This window comes from Scleropages formosus, chromosome 4, assembly GCF_900964775.1.
Source record: "Scleropages formosus chromosome 4, fSclFor1.1, whole genome shotgun sequence".
In the NCBI taxonomy this organism is placed as follows: Eukaryota; Metazoa; Chordata; class Actinopteri; order Osteoglossiformes; family Osteoglossidae; genus Scleropages; species Scleropages formosus.
Genome location: NC_041809.1, coordinates 11,435,425 through 11,457,796, shown reverse-complemented (window position 1 = coordinate 11,457,796; position 22,372 = coordinate 11,435,425). Strand labels below are relative to the sequence as shown.

Sequence of the window (22,372 nt, the reverse complement as noted above, 5' to 3'; positions counted from 1 at the left end):
TTTGTTTGTGGTTTTGATTAACCTGAATAGTTTCTTTATTCTGGTTTCATGGGTTTGTTACTGGAATAAAGAGAAAGTGTGCCAGTGGATATTGTGGGGACTGTGCAGGAACTCTCAGGTCAGGGCTTCTTCTGGACAGTTTGGACAGCAGAAAATGAAACCAAGTCAATAAACATCTTGTTAGACAATCTTTCCATGAGATGTGTGTCCAAGGAAAAGGCGTTCAACCACCACCATACATACCCTACAGTTGTTAGTATTATTTTGGTTAGTACCTTTCTTACCAAAATGAATCTGTCCAATGAGTCAATTTCGAGCCCAGAAACCAGGATGTGCTGGAAGAGACAGGTGTCCGGATATGTCCTGCGGTTGCATCGCTTTGCAGTATTTATACAAAGCATCCAGTTGGACGAGCTTTCCCTCTTGGTCCGTCTCCGTTCACTCGGTTGCCTTCTTTGCCTGAGGCGAATTCACGATGACAAGGATGCCACACCCAGAGAAGGCCCACCAGCTCCAGTACCTGGTCCAAAAACCAAGTGCTGTCAAAAGAAAGAGAATAAAAATCCCATTAAACACTTGGAGTGCATTTTCTGCTGCAGGACTGAAGCCAACATAATGCTTCCCGTATGCCACGGGCTGTTTGCCCACATCGGAGGATGGGGATATTTTGCTCAGTTGGCTATTTTGTGGTGAAAGCTCACCGTTCATCATGGTGAAGCAAGCCTTTGAGCTGTCCATATTTATTTAGAGCTGGTACAGATCTTCCCCCTGGGGGGCACTTAGTTTTCCTAGGAAACACATGCTGTGCTCTTCTGCGCCTGGGTTTGGACACATTAGACATCAAGCATCTCATTTTTGTTGAGAAAATATTTTCAGTTTATCACTAGCAAATTTCATTGTTTCCACTTGCACAGCTGAGTTGCTACATCGAAAGTAAAACATTGAGTTAAATGTAACTTAAAGATGATATATTTGACATTCTGCCTTTAAGCAGAATGTGATCAGCATGGTGGCACAGTGCATAGTCCTATTGTCTCACAGCACTTGGGGAGGTGCGAGAAGATGTGGGTTCGATCCCCTGCTCAGTTTGTGTGGAGTTTCCATGTTCTCCCTGTGTCTGTGTGGATTTGCTCTGGTTTCCTCCCACAGTCCAAAGACCTGCTGTTCAGGTTCACCTGTAGTCTCTGGGTGACAGAGAGAGTGTGTTTCACTCATATATGGATGAGTGACCTGTTGTAAGCAGTGTATCTAGCAGTGTAAGTCACCTTGATGAATAAGGTGTATGGGCTGATAACATTATCTAGAGTTCATTGGAAGTTGCTTTGGAAAAAAGTGTCTGATAAATAAATGTAATGTCAAGGATGTTTTTTTCTGTGGATTTGCCAGCATTCTTTCAAGGCATACAGCATCCTGTGCTGTGTTTAATTTCTCAGGCAATTTGGGCAATTTTGTATTAGACTAATGTCTCTTACTTTACCACGGACAGCAGCCCTGGTAGCGTTAATGTTTCTTGGGATCAGTTCAAAATGTAGTCATTTTTAATTACTGCCCATTATCTTCCCCTCTTACTCACTCCTTTGAAAATACAGGATGACACCACAGCATTGCAGCTCACTTTATCAAAAGGAAATTTTAATAACATTTAAATTGAAGAATTTCAATTGTATTTTCATTTCATTGCCAGTTAGCAGGACAAAATAAAAAAAAAGACTTAAGTTTATCTCTTGCAAATGGTGATCAGATTGTGAAGCTTTCCTTAAAATATATATATATATATATATATATATATATATATATGTCTAAAATACTGAGCATGTATGTTACATCTGCATATATCAGTGAAGGTTTGAGTTTACAACTTTTTCTTAGTGCTCAACTGAGAGGATCATAAAAATTAAACTTGAACCTGAAGTAGAAACTAGTAGTATACAGCAATATATGAAATTATTGCATAGCAAATAGCAAAGAACCTGAGTGATCAATATTGAAAGACAAGTTCAAGTTGATTAGAAATATACAGTTCTCCAAACATTAGGTGTCCTTGGCATGTAATTTCTGTAAGAACATGCCCTCCATTTGCTTTCTATAAATGTGAATTTTTGTTTTACAACTTCACAGTGGAAAATGTCATGCTAAAGAAAGAAAAAGCATTTACATGTAAATGCCTCTCTAGTGCTCTACTGTACCATTAACATATTGTGCTAAATCACATAGGAGACATTTTGCTGAATGTCAATGGGGCCATTGAGAGTGGTTCATCTGAAAGACTCTTTTGTGATGAATTGTTAGTGAACTATTGACTTTTCTGTCTGGGGAGACAGATGAAATTTGGAATGACTATGAGAGTTGAGTCTGCACACTTAGATGGACACATAATGAAGGGACTATTTGGCCAATTAAACTGATTACTTCTTTATGTATAAAGCAGTCATAATTAAGGAAAGTAGAAAAGAATTTCTTGTATATTCCACTAGGAAAGTTCAAAACTATACATGTGCTCATTTGCAAGTTCAGAAGAAATTAACATCCTTTGCATCTACGGTAACGTACTGAAGCGGACCGCAGTTTTACTACATTCGCTGTGATTTGTAGATGCTGCAAATTATAGGATGTAACTTAACAGCAACTCGGTTTTTCAGTGGATTTAAGGGTTCCATCTTACCTGTTGCCCTTTATGACTGAATGTTACTGATATCAAATAATTGAATTTTATACATATTTGTCACAAAATGGGCAGCATAATGGCACAGCAAGTAGCACTGCTGTTTCACAGAACATGGGTGGTGTGACAGAATGTGGATTCTATCCCCGCTCAGTCTGTGTGGAATTTGCGTGTTCTCCACATGTCTGTATGGGTTTCCTCCCACAGCCCAAAGACATGCTGTTCAGGTTCACCCACAGTGTGTGAGTGACAGAGAGAGTGTGTTCCATTCATGTATGGATGAGTGACCCATTGTAAGTAGTGTATCTAGCAGTGTAAGTCACCTGAGTGAATAAGGTGATTGGGCTGATACCCCTACATAGAGTTTATTGGAAGTTGCTTTGGAGAAAAGTGTCTGCTAAATATATATATATATATATACACACACACACACACACACACACACACACACACACACACACACACACACACACACACACACACACACACACACACACACACACACACATTTTCAGAACCGCTTGTCCCTTACGGGGTCACGGAGCCTACCCGGCAACACAGGGCGTAAGGCCAGAGGGGGAAGGGGACACACCCAGGACGGGACGCCAGTCCGCCGCAAGGCACCCCAAGCAGGACTTGAACCCCAGACCCACCGGAGAGCAGGACTGCAGTCCAACCCACTGCGCCACCGCACTCCCTGTATCATCTGCTAAATAAATAAATGTAAAATATATGGGTGGGGGAGAGGGCTTGAGTGTGCAATGGGAGCAACCATAAAAGTTCTAGCACAACAGAAGGGTCATATGATATCTCGTCTTGACCTTTTTGGCGATGGCTGTTCTTCTGCCTTTATAACTCTGCTGCTGTATCCAAAAGATTTCTCATTTATCCAAGAAATATAAATAAGAAATGTAATTCTACATGTTAACTGCAAATACATTTTGTTAATATTTCTAAATGTATTATTATTTCCAGTGTATTGTCACTTATTATTACCAGTGTTACCTTCTGGTTCACCATAGAGCCCTAGGGTGACAACACATTGTTTTGATAATCATCAGTCTTTTTGTTGAGTAACTTGTTAGCTCTGGTGCGGCAGGTATGAACTATACTCACTGTGTGATGGGTTTGGGGATTGAGTCCTGCTTGGGGTGCCTTGCGACAGACTGATGTCCTGTCCTGGGTGTGTCCCCTCCCCCTCCAGCCTTACGCCCTGTGTTGCTGGGCAAAGATCTGGCCCACTGTGACCCTGCTTGGGACGGGTGGTTTCATTGCTTGTTAGCTCAGGGTGTGTTATCTGGACATGAAGCAAGACTGCAAGGTTCGCTGTCCAATATGTCACCGAGATGACGGCCTCGGTGACGTTTGCATGGGAAGCTCAAGGCGGTTTGAATACAGTCCATGCTATTACCAAAAATAGCAAACGCACTCATGCTGTCAAGCTGAACAAGTTCATTAAGTTAAATGTACAGAGATCAGAAACTAAGAATGGGGGTACAATGAATATATTAGTTTTTTAAGTACAGCTTGTAACATTTCACCAGAAAAAAAAAAAATGTCAGGGAGAACGTGCATTGTGTATTTGATTAATGCTGTTTCATTTTTAGACTTTTTGCCATATAAGTGCATAGTATGGCTGTCTTGGCCACCACATACATATCTGAAAGCCAAGATATTATAAATAACATTTTAGGGCAGCCTAGGGCTGTTTATGAATGTTTTTATTTTGGCTGATGGAATGAAGTAGGATAATGTACAGATTCTCTGCAGTTGCTTATTACTAATTGTACTAAGCATTAAATATTCTGTTTCATGTTAAAAGACTCAAATGCTGTTAACCTGCAGTGATAGTTGGTCTGGGATTTGTGTTCCTTGGATTGCCCCCAAATGGCCCAAGCTGCCATTCTGCCATTTGGATGTAAAATTGTTAAGAAAATAAAACAACACACTCATATTTCTTAGTTTGGCTTGAAAAACACACCCTTCAAATCTGGAGATGTATTAAATGAAGAAGAATGCACTTTATTGATGCCCACATGACTTTAATCTCCAAAAAAAAATGTATGCGCTTGTAAGTATACAGAGAATTTTGGAATTTTCATAGAATAGCATGTACAAACATTGAAGAAATAATAAAAAAAAAATGTCAGTCACCTGATTAAGAAACAACCCGCAGGTTTAAAAAAAAATCCACACATTGTTAAATTAAATGCAGTGAAGAGGTACATAAATGTTTTAATTCTTTGAAAAGTCCTTGATTACCATGTTGCATTTCTTGCCTTATTTGGTATAAAAATTAATTACACAACCTGTATGTTAACAGCAGGTGAATTTCATTTGCATTGCATTTAATATCTTTTGCTTGAAGAAGTATGTTGGTCCTTCATTTGGTTTTCTGCAGTGTTCTATTGTTAAATTTGTTTTCGTTTGCTCAGCGGGAATAGCTGTTGTAGACAGACTGGTCTGTACGAAGCTGGCTGATTGTGTAATCTGTCCTCCGGGAAGTATTTTTAATAAAAGGTTTATCAGCATAATTACCATGTACATTTTTTATTTCTTACAAGCTTTAGCAGTCTATTTGAAAAATCTTTAAATCATACTGTTAAAGGATCAAGGAATTTAACCTGGCTGTGTGATCACAATACTATGGACTTTAATTGTAGGAGGGGACCTGCTGTGTCACTGAGCGAGTTACCTTGACTTCTAGAACATATGCACATGTTAAAGGTTGCATTTCTTTTATAATTTTAATATAATTTCTTTTAATAGGGGCAGCAGGTGTCATTGAAGAAATTAAATGACATTCAGAGAGGAACACCTGAAGCAAAGAAACCTTTCAAATTTAATTGCTTGGAACTGAAATCCCCACTGTCTCAACAGACATTAATAGACCCAGTTTTAAAAAGAGAGATACTATGTATAACACTATATATTTGAATTTAAAAACACACAGAGCAGGTAAAAATGTCATTGAGGCAAAGAGATCACACTGAATTGAGACCTTGACAGACTGTAGTGGCCAAATCTGAAATTTGCAGAAAGGCCTATTTTAACAGTGAGTAAAATGAGGTATTAAAGTATGAATTTACGCTGTTATAATTGTAGTCATGTGCAATGGGCCAGATGCTGTTATTTCACATTACACCGCTAGGTGGCGCAGGTGCAGAATTCAATGTGAGAAAACAGACACTCCAGGCATAAACACTGGGATGCACTTTGGATTTGATCCAAAACTATTTCTAGACTTTATTCATTTGTACAGTTGTGCATTTTACTGGAGCAGGTCAAGATAAGTACCCTGCTCAAGGTCAAAAAGTAGAGCCCCACTGAGGCCTTCAGTCAGGTTTCAAACTCATGACTTAATATCATAACAGCAAATTCTGCCAGAGGCAACACATTACTAAATAAATTGGCATTTGATATAATCATACAGTATTTGGAGTAAATTTAGCAGCTGTGTTGAAACTACTCAGGGAACCCTGCATTTAAAAAATTGTCAGAGTTCCAAAAAAGTGTGTGACAAATCTCCTGAACACAAAACGCAGGTCTCTGTGTGGCAGAATGATGTTACGTTTCTATTTGTATTTACTGAACTCGGAGTATTATTAGCAGTCATGCCAGAAATCAGCACCCGTAGAAGTGCAAACATAAGAGAAAAAAAACTGTGCTTTTGTTGGCTGTGTGCCTGTATTTGAAGCCTTTTGTCTGTTGCACAATATGTTCATTCTGGACTGTAAGTCACTATGCAAAAAAAAAAAAAAAGGCAGACAAATGAATACAAATACCAAAAAATGACTTCTGAAATAAAGTTTTTCTTAATTTATATTTATGGCTGGCACGGTGGTGCATTGGGTAGCACAGTCGCCTGTGGGCTGTGGTTTCAGCTGTCAGTTCGAATTCGACACTGTCTGTATGGAGTTTGCATGGGTCTCATCCACATATTTATTCCAGGAATTTGTGACTCTAAATTGCTCTTGGTGTGTGTATGAATGAGTGAATAAGTGTACATGACTGTCCTGTCATTCCACTGCAGTCTTGCTGGTTACTGATAATGAATTAATTATTTACCGGTCACTCATCCCCCTTGAATTTAACAGACACTTTTCCCCTAAGTGACGTACAAAATTATTAAAAAAGTATCTAGCAGACACCTTCATTCAAGGTGACTTAGAGTGTTAGATACACTATGGTAAACGGCCTACAACAATTCACTTATTAATATAATACAGCAATGTTGAAGTCCACAACTCAGTTGAAACAGTGGTCTTTGGAGTGTGGCAGGAAACCAGAGCACCCACACTAAGCCCAGAGAAACATGAGTATTCTATGCAAACCCTGCATAGACCGAGGAGGAGATTGATCTTACATCTAGCCACACAGCCCGAGAACTCTGAGCCACCAGCACTACCCACTGCACCACTGTGCCTCCACATCCTTCAAAGGCCTGATCCCAGAACTGTGGAGCCAGACACCAAGAGGCCTGTTAGTCTTAGTAGGGCCATCATAGAATTCTGCATCCACTAACGGCAAATAAAACCTGCACTGTTAGTCACCTGCATTCACATCTGAAGAAGAGGATTTTAACAGAATCAAACAAATAATACAGCACATAAGTAACAACCAGCTGCCGCAACTTTAAACCATGGTATCAGGTGGAAATTTCACATTTATAAATGACTAAACTTTGTTATTTGTACAAATTAAGTAACTTATTATTAAAATTAAAAAAAATTCTCATGATACCTTCTTCTCACGTTCTTTCTCATTTAAACATTAAAAATGACTTCTCCCGTGACTCTTTCTGATCTATGATTTCACTAATCAATATCGCCGGCAGTTGTAAAGACTTCATCGCCCATAATTCCTTCTGATTCCGTCTTGCGTTCATGTCGCGCCGAGTTCCCCCTTCCATAAAAAAACTGCATTTCCCACAATCCTCTGCAGAGTAGCAGAAAGTTTAGTCTCCACGCCCAGCTCCTCGCGCTCCGCTCGTCCACCCTGCTCGCCTGTGTGGCTGTAGGAAGTCGGAGGGCGATGGGCTGATCCACAGATCGGCGGCAGGTTCGCTCCAAACTCGCAGAAAGAACACAAACTCGGTAAGTGAAGTGCGGTTTGTTCGCTACACCCCCTGCCCTGGCCTGATCGCGATTCGCAGTGAGTCAGTGTGTATTTCGGAAACGCATGATTTGTGAGGACGGACGGCGTGTGACTAGTTCTCGCGGGTAGTCGGACTGCTCGGTAGCTCGCAGCTAGGCTCTTCTTATTAACATGAGATCTGTGGAGGATCTAGTGGATTTCCAGTGCTTAGTTTGAATAGCGCACGACGACGTTTTGCGAGACTTCTTATTTACTAGCTTCTACTGCCTGGTAATGGAGCTCCATGAATGATTGGTGACCAGATGGATGGATGAGTGATGATAATAAGTGATGAGTGAGCGGCGATCACTGTGTTTGTAAATGAAGAGTGATTTGTGGTGACTGGTGACAGTGACCAACAACAGCGATTGGTGGTGTGCCACTGGTCATCTGTGATGACGTGCGTGGTGAAGGATGAGCTCCTCGTGTCTCAGTCATCTCTGCTCCATCCATGCTCCATCATCCATGATGATGTCGCCCTGACCTCCTCTGGGAACAAGCGATTCCAAAGGCGAGCCCATGATGAGACACATGATGTGAGGAGCTCAGATGTTGTTACTGCGGTGCAGTTGACTTAAGATGAATAGAAAGGATGTTTCGCAATCACTGCTTATCCACTGCAAGGTCACATTGGTCCAGAGTCTTTCCTGGAGGCGGTGGGTGTGAGACGGGGTGCACCTTGGATGGGACATGAATGCATCAAAGGTCAGTTATGAATTACTTAATAACTGCTTTTGAAAGAACATAAAAGTAGTTTATGTTTATAAAAATCAGAGATGAGTGCGACTTATTGCAGTGCCACTGTGTGTTTGGGGGGGGGGGTGTCCTGTCTTTGCTCCAAAGGAGCAGGACGAGCACCTGTCTAGTAGGAAGTACGGCACTCTCTAGCAGGCAAGAGTGCAGGTTTCTCACAAACACAGGAAACTGGGGTATTGTGTGTGGGGCTGGACTGTTTAACCAGATCCTCCTTGTCATTTGTAGGGGGGGGCACTGGCTCATGAAGAAGGTATAAATCCAGTGAGTACTGAGAATAGGCTCATCTTTACCTCAATCCAGTGGAAAGTGTATTTGTTTGAGTGTTAAACTTGGAGCTTTTATGTTAATACTCTCCACCATTCATTTATACAATTTGTATTGTGTTACATTTACTTTTATCTCTCTATTTAGCTTTCTCCAGAACAACTTGGGGTTCAGCCACTTTGTCATTTACCCATTAATACAGCTGGGTTATTTACTGGAGCAATTTAGGGTAAGTACCTTGCTCTAAGGTACTACAGCTGGAGGTGGGATTTGAACCCATGACCATTGGGTTTAAAGGCAACAGCTCTAATCACTACATTACCAGCTCTTCCTAACAGAATACATCTCATCCAACTATTAAATAGCTACAAGCAATACTGTCTGTACAATTAAGTCCCCAAAACACACAATCATTTAACAAAGTAAAATGTAACAATTGATTTATTTTGCTGCGGATTCTGGACAATTTACAACCGACCAAACTTTTTATGACACAATACGTAAATTTCAAAACTATAATACTTTATGAACTATAATACTTTATACTACAGCGTTTGACTTCTGAATATTCTTAAATTGTAAAGAAAGACGAGATTAGACAAAAGCATAAAAGAGAAACAAGGGTTAGAAAGAACCTATAAGCAGAAGTACAGGAACAGCTTGGTACTCTGCCAGATTTGAGAGAGTCAGAAAGAAACAGATCAATTTTAATTAACCTACATTGACCCATAGTGCTGTTCACCATTATGATTTGAACTGAACTGAACTGAACTAAAGGGCCACATGCCAGTAGCATAGCAGTCAAAGCTGATGCTTTCAGACCCAAAGGTCATGGGTTCAAATCCCACCTCCATCTGTTGTACCCTTAAGCAAGGTACTTACTCTAAATTGCTCCAGTATAATTACCAGCGACTTTAGTAGGTATAGTTGCTTTAAAGATTTATTACATTGCATCTTTTACTCACTGTTTAAAGCTTAATGTAAGATGGTTGCAAAACAGTTTTTAATACATTTAAAATGGATTTTAGGGCAGCTTTCACATTTATTAATTTAGCTGATGCTTTTTTCCAAAGCAACTTATGTTAATCTACCTACAATTGTTTTCCCATTTAAACAGCTGGAGCAATTCATGGTAAGTACCTTACTCAAGGGTACTACAGCTGGAGGTGAGATTTGAACCTGCAACGTCTAGGTCCAAAGTCAGCAGTTCTAACCACTACACTACCAGCTGTCGCGAAGGTAGCGTAGTTGGTAGCGCTGTAGCTTTGCAGTCTTCATATTCCCCTCCTGCTGTAGTGCTCTAGTTCTCGATACTTACCTTGAATCAACACATACTCATACCCTGATATTGAAATTAACAGATCAGTTTAAAAAGCTTTTCCAATGTCATTTAGGAAAGTTAATACAAAATAAAGTAATATGGTAATTTAAATATCCACTTTGCCCAAGATCTCTTCAGATCGTCTATGGTGTAACTGTTCACGCATCGTAACTCCAGAAGCATCCCCAGATACAACCTTAATTCAGCCATTACTCTGGTATTGTTCTGCTCATTTGTGTATCTTATAATATTTAATAAAAAAAAAAAAAAAAAATGGTGTGGGTATTGGGGATTTGTCTGTGTCTTATGCACCTGCTTGAACGATGAACCTTGGTGTAGCAAGTGGTAGGGAACAAACTAGGTTTGCCTGAGACTCATGTCTGCAGCTATGTCTCCTTCTCTTAATGTAATGCGTAAATTGTGCTTTTGCTGAGATGTACTGTGTTGCTTTGGACAAAAGCGTCTGCTAAATGAATAAATGTAAATGTAAATAGAGGGAAGTATTTAATTACACTTTGGCCATATGATGTCATTGGATGTGTGTGTAATACCAGAAGGTTACGTTACATTAAAGCTGTGACAGATAAAGTAGAAGTGTGTATGCGGAATTGTTCCGAGTGCCCAGGTCACACACAACAGATCAGGTGTCGCAGCTAAGGAAAAGAGATTGTTGCACAACACACACGTTATCATCCAAAGGCTCGGCAGAGAAATGCTCTGGAGCTCTTTGTTGAGCGAATAAAAACGGTTTCATAAAGACCATAATAGGCCGTTAGGATTTTTTTTTTTTTTTGAGGGCAGAGTAAGTCCTGTTGCTCTTGTCCTTCAGCAGAGCTGGTGACCCACAGGTGACTTGATTAGTGCCTTTTGTTTGACTGCTGAGTCCTGCTCAAGCTTCGGCGTGCGTGCGTGCGCGTGCACGCACTGCAGTCACAATGCATTTATGTCAAACCCACAAGAATGAAACGGAGCACAAGAGCTCTTTAAGTTTTAGTCATGTTTTCACTTCTTGGCTACCATTAGCAAGACCCTGCAAGGAACACCCCTGAAATGTCTGTGGGGGAGAAAAAAAAAAACACCTTGGAAACTTTGCCGTAACTTGCACCATGTGAAACCGATAAGACTAAGTATTTTTCCTCTTTCTGCATTGACAGGTCTGCTTATTAAAGCACGCAGAACTTCCTAGCTTCGGAGCTATTGTTTGTAAAGCCTTGTTTGTTTCCGTGGGTGGCTCCGTCGCTTAGTTTGCGCTAACACTTAGTAGCCATCCCTCCTGTTATCTGGCTCGACGTGCCTCCTCTAAATATCGCTGAGGAATTCTTCCGTGCTCTTCGGCACATCTCTGCTCAGTAGACCGCGCTTTGGCCACAACGAATTTCATTTGCGTCCACATTATTTGATAAACGTTGCTCAGTCCGCCGGCGGTTCGCAAATATAGGCCTCTGCTGCAGGTCTCATTGCTTCTATGAGATATTAAATACTTTCATTGTTTTAATAAGGTGGTAAACGTATAAAATAAATGTTTCCATTTTGATAATTGAACCTTTTGTAATGCAATAATCCAGAGCATTGGTGAATGTGTAAAGCCCGAATGGACAAGCTAGTATTTAACAGGTCGGAATGGTGTTTACATTGTTTGCTGCAGCTGCTTGAAATGTTGTTACAAACCTTGATGATCCTCCTGGCGAACCCATTGTAGACAAATTACCTGATGCATCAGGTGCTAAAATTAACCTCCCCTTAACTCTTCACACATAGGAAGAGTCCTGGGGCATATTCTTAGTCTATTGTGCTACCATTTTCTAACATGGTAGAACAATGGTAAGGGGAATACATGGTACATTACCAAGAAGGTGACTTACACTTAGTCTATGTGTTGTGTATTTAGAGTAGATGTTTGACAGCGATTCTCATTTACAAGGTGCCGTAGTACTTAGATCTAGAACCTGGCAATCTGAGGGTCTCTGATTCAAACTCTTGTATCCTTGATCGAGGGTACTTGCCCTAAATTACTGCAGTAAGAATACCCTGCTTTATATATGGGAAGTATAAGTAGTCCTCACTATAAGTATTTCTCAACTTCTGACGTAATTTGTGGCAACCCTGACTCTTTAGAGTCCTGACATTTGGTCGAAACTTCTGATGACGACCGCTCCATCTGTTGTACAATGATTTCGGCGGGCCACACTGCCGCAAGGCCCTCATATTTGTTATTGTTTTGGTCTCAGTCAACGTCGGAGTGTCTATGAGCGACTGCATTTTATCTGTGAAAACGCTCTTGTTTACAAAACATGTTTGTGGTTCTCTTTGAGGTGTTTTTCTTTTTATTATTTACAATGGCTAGCAAGTGAAAAAGGTGGGTGTTCTGGTGCTGCAGAAAAGAAACGGTGAAGGAAAACAGATTTGGAAATGTGTAGTGCAGCATGAAGATATAATGCTCTACTGTAAATTATTTTTTTATATTGACATTATTTTAACATGAATACTGTGTGAATTTAGTGAAGAATGAGATACAACATATCAGTCATGTTAATTTATACATGACCTAAATTCAATTTATTTTTGTAGCGCGTTCTTCTCACGCAGTGACACAGACCATTGAACAAAGGAATAAGAAAAAGAAACAAGACAGTTGACTATATACTGGAGTACTACATTATCCATGCAATTATTTAAGCTGTAAGTATGTCAACTGGCCACAGAGGAAAGGAACAAAAAATTCTCAACTGAAAGTCAAAGGAGGAAAAAAAAAAAATCAACCTCTGGGGGTCCAAGTGCTAGTGGCTACCAACCCCTCCTGGGCATTGTAGAATTATAAAGAATTAAGTTATACAACTGATAATAACATTGTAGATGAGTAGTAATAATTTGATCTTCCAGTTCATGTAGGTGCGTCTTGTCCATCATAGGAGGTGGAATCACCTTCAGTCAGCATAGGGGGCTGGTATGATGACCGGCTGGCCTCCTCGGGTCCTGTCGTAGGAAAACAATGCTCAGTAAGTCAACAAGAAAAAAAATTGTTAGTAAATGATGACTTAATGAGATTATAGAAGTTAATACCCCTGGAGGGGGAAGCACACACATTTTTTTTTCGGAACCGCTTGTCCCATATGGGGTTGCGGGGAACCGGAGCCTACCCGGCAACATGGGGCGTAAGGCCAGAGGGGGAGGGGACACACCCAGGATGGGACGCCAGTCCATCGCAAGGCACCCCAAGCGGGACTCGAACCCCAGACCCACTGGAGAGCAGGACTGTGGTCCAACCCACTGCACCATCGCAGGGGGAAGCACAGTCAACAAAATTTCACTGGTTATTGATATGCCAGAGTAAACATGGAAGTTTTAAGCCTGGATTTAAAGACTGTGACAGATGGGGCATTCCTGACAGTAACTGGTAGACTATTCCACTGTTTAGGTGCTCTATAGCTAAAGGTGTGACCTCCTACTGAGGTCTTATTGATCACAAATTCTTTAAGGTAACCGCCATCCAATGAACGAAGATATCGTCCTGGAATATAAGAATCAGTAATCTCACAAAGGTAAGCCGGAGCAATGCCATTTACTGCCTTAAAATAATGATAATTCTGATAACGATGATGACATTAATAGCAATAATGGCAGTAATAGCGGTAGAGAAGAGTGCAGGGAGAGTAGAGGTGAGTCATCATTCCTCTTGTTGGGAGCAGCTCGCCATTCTGATGGTTTTTAAACTAAGCCAGAACCGGGTCAAACTTTGCAGTGTGTCCCGCGCTTCTATCGCGAACTCATGCCTAGTCACCAGAAACTTTCCTCTACGGTCGTCCAACAGGGAATTCGTATTAGATTAATATTTCAGCTGCTGGTGTCTGAGTTGCATGCAGACATTCCTTCTTACTTTCCATTGCCTCTCGGTACAAACTGGAGCATCGTGCCCACACGCTACGCGTCTCAAAGCTCCAGCAACATAAAAGATAAATGCAGTGCTAGTGTTTGCGTACACTTGACATTCCTCATCTTCAGAGAATCTAACGGCTGTAGAATGAAAGATTGGGTGGAAATCTGAGCGACGTATTGGCGCTTCTCACGATCCGGGGCGGACAGAGGCTTTGTGCTGGGCTGGGCCCCGACTTTTCCAAGGGAGAAAAAGGCATTTTTGCTTTTGTTTGCTTAGCTAATACACCCATCCCTTGCCTAAGAAGCTTCATTTGAGTCAAGAGATCAGCCCAAGTGCCATGGTGAGGGGATCGAATTAACGTATTTTTTCAGTTTAAAAAAAAAAAAAAAACCAATCAGTTCCTGGCTGAAAAATGTCATCTTAAAAAATAATCCAAAATATAAGGTACCTTTAGGCATGACAATTATAATATCATGTTTTATAATATATGCCTATGATTCTGTAACTTATCGAAAAATTTGTGAAACTGGTACCATGAAAGTAAATTATTTTCAGACCATCAGTGTCACCTTCAGACTCCAACTTGTAAACTACGGAAGAAACGCCTTATTTATAGAACTGTAATGGTGTTCATGTTATGAAATCCGTTTATTTGATTTGAATAGTTATTTGCATTTTTTACGAGGCTGACGCTTCTCCAAAACAACTTATGTAAATCAACTTACAATGGTTTACTCATTTACACAGCTGTGTAATTTTACTGCAATAATTTAGGGTATAAACCTTGACCAGAAACTGCAGCAGAAGGTGGGATTTGAGCATGTGACCTTCAAACACAGAAGCCATAAACACTATGCTACATGCTAATCCCTTTATGAAGCTTAATTGTAGAAATTTGCAATCTTATACTTGAATTAGGGTTATTATGGTAGATTTTGTTATTGGTTACACTTGTTGTAGGTGTAAAACTACTGCGTTGTGCTGAATAGTAAGTTCTTCTGTGTTTAAAAAAACATTTTCATAAAATGTAACGTTTTGTTGGACCCCGTTATACGAAGGAAGGGTTTACTTCTTATCCAGAGCAGCTGTTTGCAGGTCTTACAAGTTTACCCATTAAGGGTGCGGCACCATGTGACCTCTTTGGGTCCAAACCCACAAGCCCTTTAGCCCTTTCACCAGCGGAAAGACTCCAGGGAGTTGTTTTAGAACACTCTGCTTAGAAGAGACATGGTGGGCTTGTCAAGACAGCCAAGGGCGCGGTGTGTGATCCAGGTTAAAATGAACCTCTTTGTTTGACGTGGACAGTTCGATCCATTCCTCTTGAGCATTTTAATTTATTTTTAACTTTTTTTTTTATTAAAGTAAATGCAAGTAAAAGAAAACATATAAAAATTTCATCCATAAAAACATCCACAATACATTGCAAGGGTAAGTCAAAAGTATCTGCAATAATGTTTTAACTTTTTTTTTTTAATTTGCTGATCAGTATGTATTCCTTAACATCTGTTGAAAGCATCAATATTTTCATTTCATCATAGTAAGAGCATTGCACCTCTGTGTATTCCTCTAAAATCAATTAGACATAAAACATTCAAAAAATTGAATAAATGATTGAAAAAAAATACATGGCAACAAAATAAAACTCTAAGCTATCAATTAGACACCCCTTGACTTACGCAAATAGACCATTCTTTAACCCCTTACGTAAGTCAAAAGTTACGTATGTCAATTCCCCCTCCTCCACCATTCAACATAACATTAATAATTTTTCTATCCGTTATCGTAGCTTGACATTTCTTCATTATTGTTGTTTTCGTGCTAGCTTTTCCTTTCACGTGCTCTTTTATAAGTGCAGCATCCTTCGCTATTGTATTTATAGTCGATTTGGCTAAACATGGTTCCCGTGCTATAGATGATAGTCTTTGTCCACCTTCACACTTGCTTATTATTTTCCATTTTCTTCTTCAAATCGATTGCTGTGTGCTTCCAAGACGGTTCTCGTCTTCCTTCAAGTGCACATTCACCACGAGGCGTTATAAATAATGAAATGGGTAAAAAAAAAAAAAAAATACGCAAAAGCACTACGCTAACAAGAAGAGATGTGTTCACGGCTCAAAACACGAACTTGGAAGATGCAGCTTCTTGCCTTGTTTGGCTATGCCAGCTTGCACTTAACGTATTTCAGATGTTTTGCGTACAATAAAAGCGCTATCCGTAAGTAATGTGTATGCCGGGAATTTTTTACGTAAATCCGGATTTACGTAAATGAAATTTACTTGAGTAGAGGGGTGTCTGTAGATGCTACTGACAAGTTCTAAGATGTGCTTGCTTCACATTGCTATGAACCTTTGGCTAAATAAAATAAAAACCTGTAGGATAATCACCAGCTGTTAGCAAAAAAATCTTACATATAGTTATTCATTTGTAGTCATCAGCTTCTATTGTGGTATTTACTCAAAACACGTCACAGACTTTGTATTTACACAATTTTCTTGGCGACTTACATTTTCTTTCATTAATTTTTCAGCACTGTTCCCTAAAGCCACCCACAACTTAGATTAAATAAATTTTGCAGCAGACAGATTTAGGCGCAAACACTTTATTGCTGAAGCATAGGCAGCGTGTCCAGGAGCACTGTTTTTGCCGGCACACATTACACCAGCAGCAGCCTCTGGAACTGATAGTAAATGCAAAGGTGATTGTGACAGGTAATGCATCTTAAGACCCCATTTGAATGTTTAAAGGGATTAAGCAGTTCTGAGGGACAGAGGGACTTTATTCCACTGTATTGCAGACAAAACTGAGAACCTACCAACTTTTGATTCTGGATGTCTGCAGAGAGAGAGCATGGAGCAGCCACAGGTGGAGAACTTACTGCTGTTTGTGGAGGTTAGGGAGCGATCAGAGGCTGAAGGCATCCGAGTTCAGATCCTTTCACTGTGCTGTACTCTTGCCCTATTCCTTCTATTTTTTTACAAGTTGTCAATCCATATTTGACACTGGTTAGGCAAACACTTGGAGTTCTACTGTTTTAAATACAGATTTGCACAGTTAGGCATTTAGTTTTGGGGGTGTTATTTGAGCCCAAATATGACCCCCCTTTTTTTTTTTTCCCTTCCCCCCAAGTTTGTTTGAAGTACTGCGTGGGACGCCTTGAGCATGACTCTCTCCTGCTACTTATTTCCATACTGTTTCATAGCTTTTTTGTGTGTGTCTGTGTGTCCAAGGATCCCATACATGCATGTGTGATCCAAACTAACAAGCCCTGGGCAGCACAGTGAGTAGCACTGCTGTCTCACAGTTCCTGGGTGATGCAAGAGGACGTGGGTTTGATTCCCGTTCTTTCTTTGTGGAGTTTTCATGTTCTGCCCGTATCTGTGTGGGTTTCCTCCAGGTGCTCTGGTTTCCTCCCACAGTCCAAAGACATGCTGTTTCAGGTTCACTCGTAGTGTGTGAGTGACAGTGTATTCCACTGATATATGGATGAGTAACCCATTGTAAGTAGTGTATCTAGCAGTGTAAGTCACTTTAGTGAATAAGGTGTGAGGGCTGATAACACCAGAGTTCTTTGGAAGTGGCTTTGGAGAAAAGCATCTGCTAAATGAATTAATATTTGTGTGTGTGTGTGTGTGTGTGTGTGTGTCTAGACATAGATCTAGATAAATGTGTGTTCAGATCTGACCTAGACAGCCTTGGTCTGATGCCGATCACAGAGAAAAGATAGTTTTACAAGGAAACCAAATTGTGGTTATTTGTGCTACGGCTTACATTCATTTTTTGTTGTTCACCGCCATCTGAACAGAATTAAAGACATAGTTCTCATAGCTGTGGTGTGACTCGGATGGGTCTTATCTGTGCTTCCGACAAGTATACCGGACAGCCAAAAGCTTCCTTCTTGTTTCGGGATAGTTGTGGTGTGAGACGGTCTGTTGCCCGTGTCCCCCCCCCCCCCCCACCGCCATCCCCCCTATCGTGCCCCGATCCACCCAGTCCAGGTCGGAACGGCCACAGTTTGCTCAGAAGATGGCCAAAGACTGACCCTTTTTAGTCGTGTCACATTTCCCTAGAATGCACTCACAAAGTAACACTATTACTGTGCATGTTCGGAGGGGCCCGTGAAATATTGAAATGGCCTCGGTTTTATTTATTGATGCTTTATGCTTAACTTCCTTGGCGTAACTATGAGACAGAAAGGGGCCTGATATAGGACAGCACCTGGCAAACTGTTCCAGAGCTTCTCATGCTCTACATCCCTGTAGGAGTTTCTTTTGGGGGTGGAACTCACAAATACTTTATTTTATTTATATTTTTTTAATTTAGTTTTTATTCACACATACATACATACATACATACATACATATATATATATATATATATTAGCTAATGCTTTTCTCCGAAGTGACTTAGTAAGCATCTTACAATTATTTACCTCTTATACAGCTGGGTATTTTTACTATATTAATTTGGGGTTAGTACCTTGGTCTAGGGGTTTACAGCAGGAGGAGGCATTTGGACCTGAGTTGGTATGAAACCCCATATATTGTATATGTATATTTCCATTTCTTCATTTACAGCTCACAGAAAGCAAAAGTGTGTTTCTCCAACAGATGAAGAGATGTAGACGCATACGTACGATTCTCAAAGTTGTCTGTCTATCTGACGTCGCTGTTGAAACCAGCCTGTTTTACCTTGACGTGGAATTGGTACCGTAGCTTTTTTGGTAGACGGGCAATGATGTGCAAGTTTACGGAGTAGTTCGGAGATCTGGAAAGAAGCGAGTCCAAAAGAGATGTTTTGAGATCCTTCTAGAGTAGACAAGCTCCAGGCATTGGAGTTCACTCACAAGAGATCTTGGGAAGAGCTCGGGGTCACAAGTGGAGGACTAGCAGTATTGCTGGGGTGTTCCATGTGATCACATCCTGCAGTATCAGGGAGCAGGTCCGCTGATGGTCTAGCATACCATTATTTATTCATCACCCTATGTGTTTTTACAAAAATGTATACAACACTTTACTTGCGTCCATAATTTCATATTTAAGAGGAGCGCACTCACGGGTACAATGGCAGTTCCCCTCTTTGGAAGAGGCTGTTCACCATAACTGTTTGATGTGACAGCTTTTCACTTTTCTCCTTTTCCTTGATCATCCTTCAGGGCTGCAGAACTTCGTAACAAAGGGCCAAGAACGCATCTTCTGACCCCCCCAACCCCATTCTGCCATCTGAACTGGTGCCATGAACCATGTAGCACTGCAGAGTGAAACAAAGGCCTAATTTTCCAAATATTCAGTTTAAACCAGAGAGGCTGCGGGAAATGAATAAGATTCATCAGTTAAGATGAATTGTCCTTTAATACAACGCCCATAACCCCCCCACCCCGTACTGCAGACGATACAGTGGCGTGTTTCTGAAACGGCGAGCTTTTACGCTTTTGCTCATGAGCTATAAATTGGTCTGCCTCCAGTTGCAATGGCGATAATGTTGCTGTTATCCGTGGTCTTCATTGTCCAGAACGAGCCTTTGGAGCCCTGTGCCCCCCCCACCACCCCCATGCGCCCCTTATTTATGGCATTTTACAGGCATGGTGCTAGTGGTGGACAAAAGCACTCTCACACTGGAGCGAGAGTGGCTGTTTTCCTGGAGAATCGGTGGTTTGTTGGCAGCCGGGCAGTGAGTCAGCTGCAGAATCGGACCCGTGTGCTGACCTTTTCCGGGGTTCGACCTTTCAGCCCGGCTCTGTGGTTAATAAGAATAATGTTCCTCTGTTCCTTTGCGGACTCCCACTCGTCCAGCTGGCTGCATCTCCCCCTCTGCGCTCACAGTGCTGTTTTGGCCTGCTGAGATCCGCTGCCCCGTGTCTGCAAAGAGTCCGTTCTTCCCCCGTCCATGGTTCCGTCCCCTGTCCTGTATTGTGCGCTGGCAGCTGATCATTAACCATGTAGCCTGCTTGGCTCTCTTACCCACATCCTGCCCCCAGTGTCTGACCAGTATAGATGGTTCCCAGCATTGAAAACTATTGGACCTTTAGGCTACTATACTTTGATTGTGCAGATGTTGACTTATTAATACTTTGTTTTATATATATAAAATCATTTTTATTGTTATTTATTTCTAGCAGCCTTTATATAGCTGACACCTTTGTCCAAAGTGACTTGCAATAATTTGTACTGTAATAAGCTACTTAACATAATTTGCCTATTTATGCATCTGGAATGGAAGTTGAAGGCGGTTCCATATTTTGCCGTATTAGGTAAGCAACGACCCCATAACATTGGGAAAGCACAGCAATTAATATAAGATCTTCTTACTAGCTGGTCATCTAGTGGTTAGAGCCACCACTTTCCAATTGAATGCCCTGGGTTCAAATTCCTGCTCCAGGGTACTTACCCCAAAATGAATGTAAATACCTTGTTGTATAAATGGGTATATTACAAAGTTTACTTACATTGTGCATCACTTTGAACAGAGATCTCAGATTAAGAAGATGTCTGGAAAGGATAGAGAGGATTTCCTGCTGAATATGTAGTAAAGTAATTGTAAAGCCGATCATCTCTCATAAGTCACTTTGGTCAGAAGTTTCAGCAAATATTGACTTGTAGTAATAAAAATAGTACAGGATCAAACTTCTTGATTAAATTTAGATTTATTCATTTAGATGTTTGCACCCTGGTCTTCTGCAGGGCCCACTTTTATTTCTTTAATGGGTGCTGGGCTCATCGTGTTAGAGTGCACCACTGTGGTTTCACACCGTGCCTCTGTCAGTGTGTTAGGCCTCATAGGGCACCTGGTACTTGTTTTGCATGATAAGTCCATTAATGAACGATTGTTTGTTGGGGGGGGGTTTGGCGTGCAAGAGAGTGACCCAGGCAAGGGCTGCGATGTATTCTCTGGGGCCCATCTGGGATTGCTGAGGACGCTTCTCCTCTCCAGCATTAGTGAAACACCCCCCCTCGGAGCTGTGCGTGACATACGCTGGCGGGTGCAGCCAGCCGTGAGGGGAGAGATGGCACGGCAGAGCTGGGAAAATCCCCGAACCCTGGCTCGCAGCTCCGCTGCTTGCCGTTGCTCACAATGGACATCACGCTGCTCTCGAGGGACTTCACCCCCCTTCATACGGGAGGAGTCGCCGCCACCACGGAGGATCGTGGTTAATAGTCGTATTTGTCAGATCGTGAGGGTGCAGCAGCAGATCTGATGTTCAGACCAGATTGCTTGTCATTTCAGAAGCGTGGCATAGCACAAAAAAAATTGCAGATAAGGTTAAATGGGGGGGGGTTCGATAGATGAACGTCTGCTGAGGTTAAAAGCGTTGAAGACGATTCCTGTCCTTTTCCGTTAAGATTCGAACGACCTGCTTCTGTCATTTGCATAAGTTGCAGATCTCAGGATTGGAGCCTCTTGTCCTTGTTTGCCAGATGTGACTGGGAAGGGGGGGGGGGGGGGCAAGTGAGGAAGGATAGTGGAATGAGGTGGGGGAAGGGGTTGGAGGGAGGAGAAGAGAGCAGAGGGGAGTGTGCACTGAAACTCGCGTTCCACGAGTCACAGAAGGGCAGGCGTCGCCGCACACGAGGCCCACAGAGCCGATCGCTCACCCACTCATCGCTCACCGTCTTCTGGGCTCCTCCAGGCCTCCCCCTCCCTGACCACCTGCCTTGTGCTGCATCCGCCGGGCCGCAGTAGAAGACACAAGACTTCGGAAGATGCCCTACGTGGACCGGCAGAACCGCATCTGTGGCTTCCTGGACATCGAGGAGAATGAGAACAGCGGCAAGTTCCTGCGCCGCTACTTCATCCTGGACACGCAGGAGGGCAGCCTGGTGTGGTATATGGACAACCCACAGGTAGGAACACACCTCACACACTTTAACTGATGAAAAATAATACTAGTTTTCAGTAATTAATAGTACATTCTAGAAAAGTCTCTTTTGGACCCACATTGCTCCCGATCTCATATCTGCTCCATAAATTTTTAATGTGTTTGGGGGGGGGGGGGATATTCCCCATAAATTCTATATGCAGCCATTAGTGCAATATTCTTGCAAAAATGGTGGTATTGGACTAAGTGACTGTACTTTGTGAATCATTTGTCTGCATCTGTATCTCATTGTCTGTTGGAGCAATGCAAGAGTTATGCAGTTGTATGAATGTAGTAATAATAACACAATTGCTTCAAAATAAAACGAAACATGTTGCTTGCACTTTGGAAGACCTCCCATTTGTTGATGGTATCTGGTTGTACTTGTACATTTATTCATTTAGCATAGTTTCCTCCCGAGTGACTAGTATTTAGCTGAAACTATATATATTAAAGTCACTACAGTGCACCCTTTTCTGAAAGAGAGCACATGCGTACACATAGTAT

At 41.5% G+C, this 22,372-nt stretch overlaps 1 protein-coding gene across 3 annotated transcripts in view; it reads left to right on the top strand.

Moving 5' to 3' along the window:
* Positions 1-7,617: 7,617 nt before the first annotated feature.
* The window catches only part of LOC114909055 (pleckstrin homology domain-containing family A member 1-like), a 29,533-nt gene continuing 14,778 nt past the window's right edge, over positions 7,618-22,372 (top strand). For all 3 annotated transcript variants that reach the window (XM_029250799.1, XM_018749252.2, XM_018749251.2), the window contains exons 1-2: positions 7,618-7,758; positions 21,638-21,851. In XM_029250799.1, the coding sequence (XP_029106632.1) occupies positions 21,711-21,851 (141 nt within the window). In that variant the 5' untranslated portion in view covers positions 7,618-7,758; positions 21,638-21,710. The remainder of the gene's footprint in view (positions 7,759-21,637; positions 21,852-22,372) is intronic.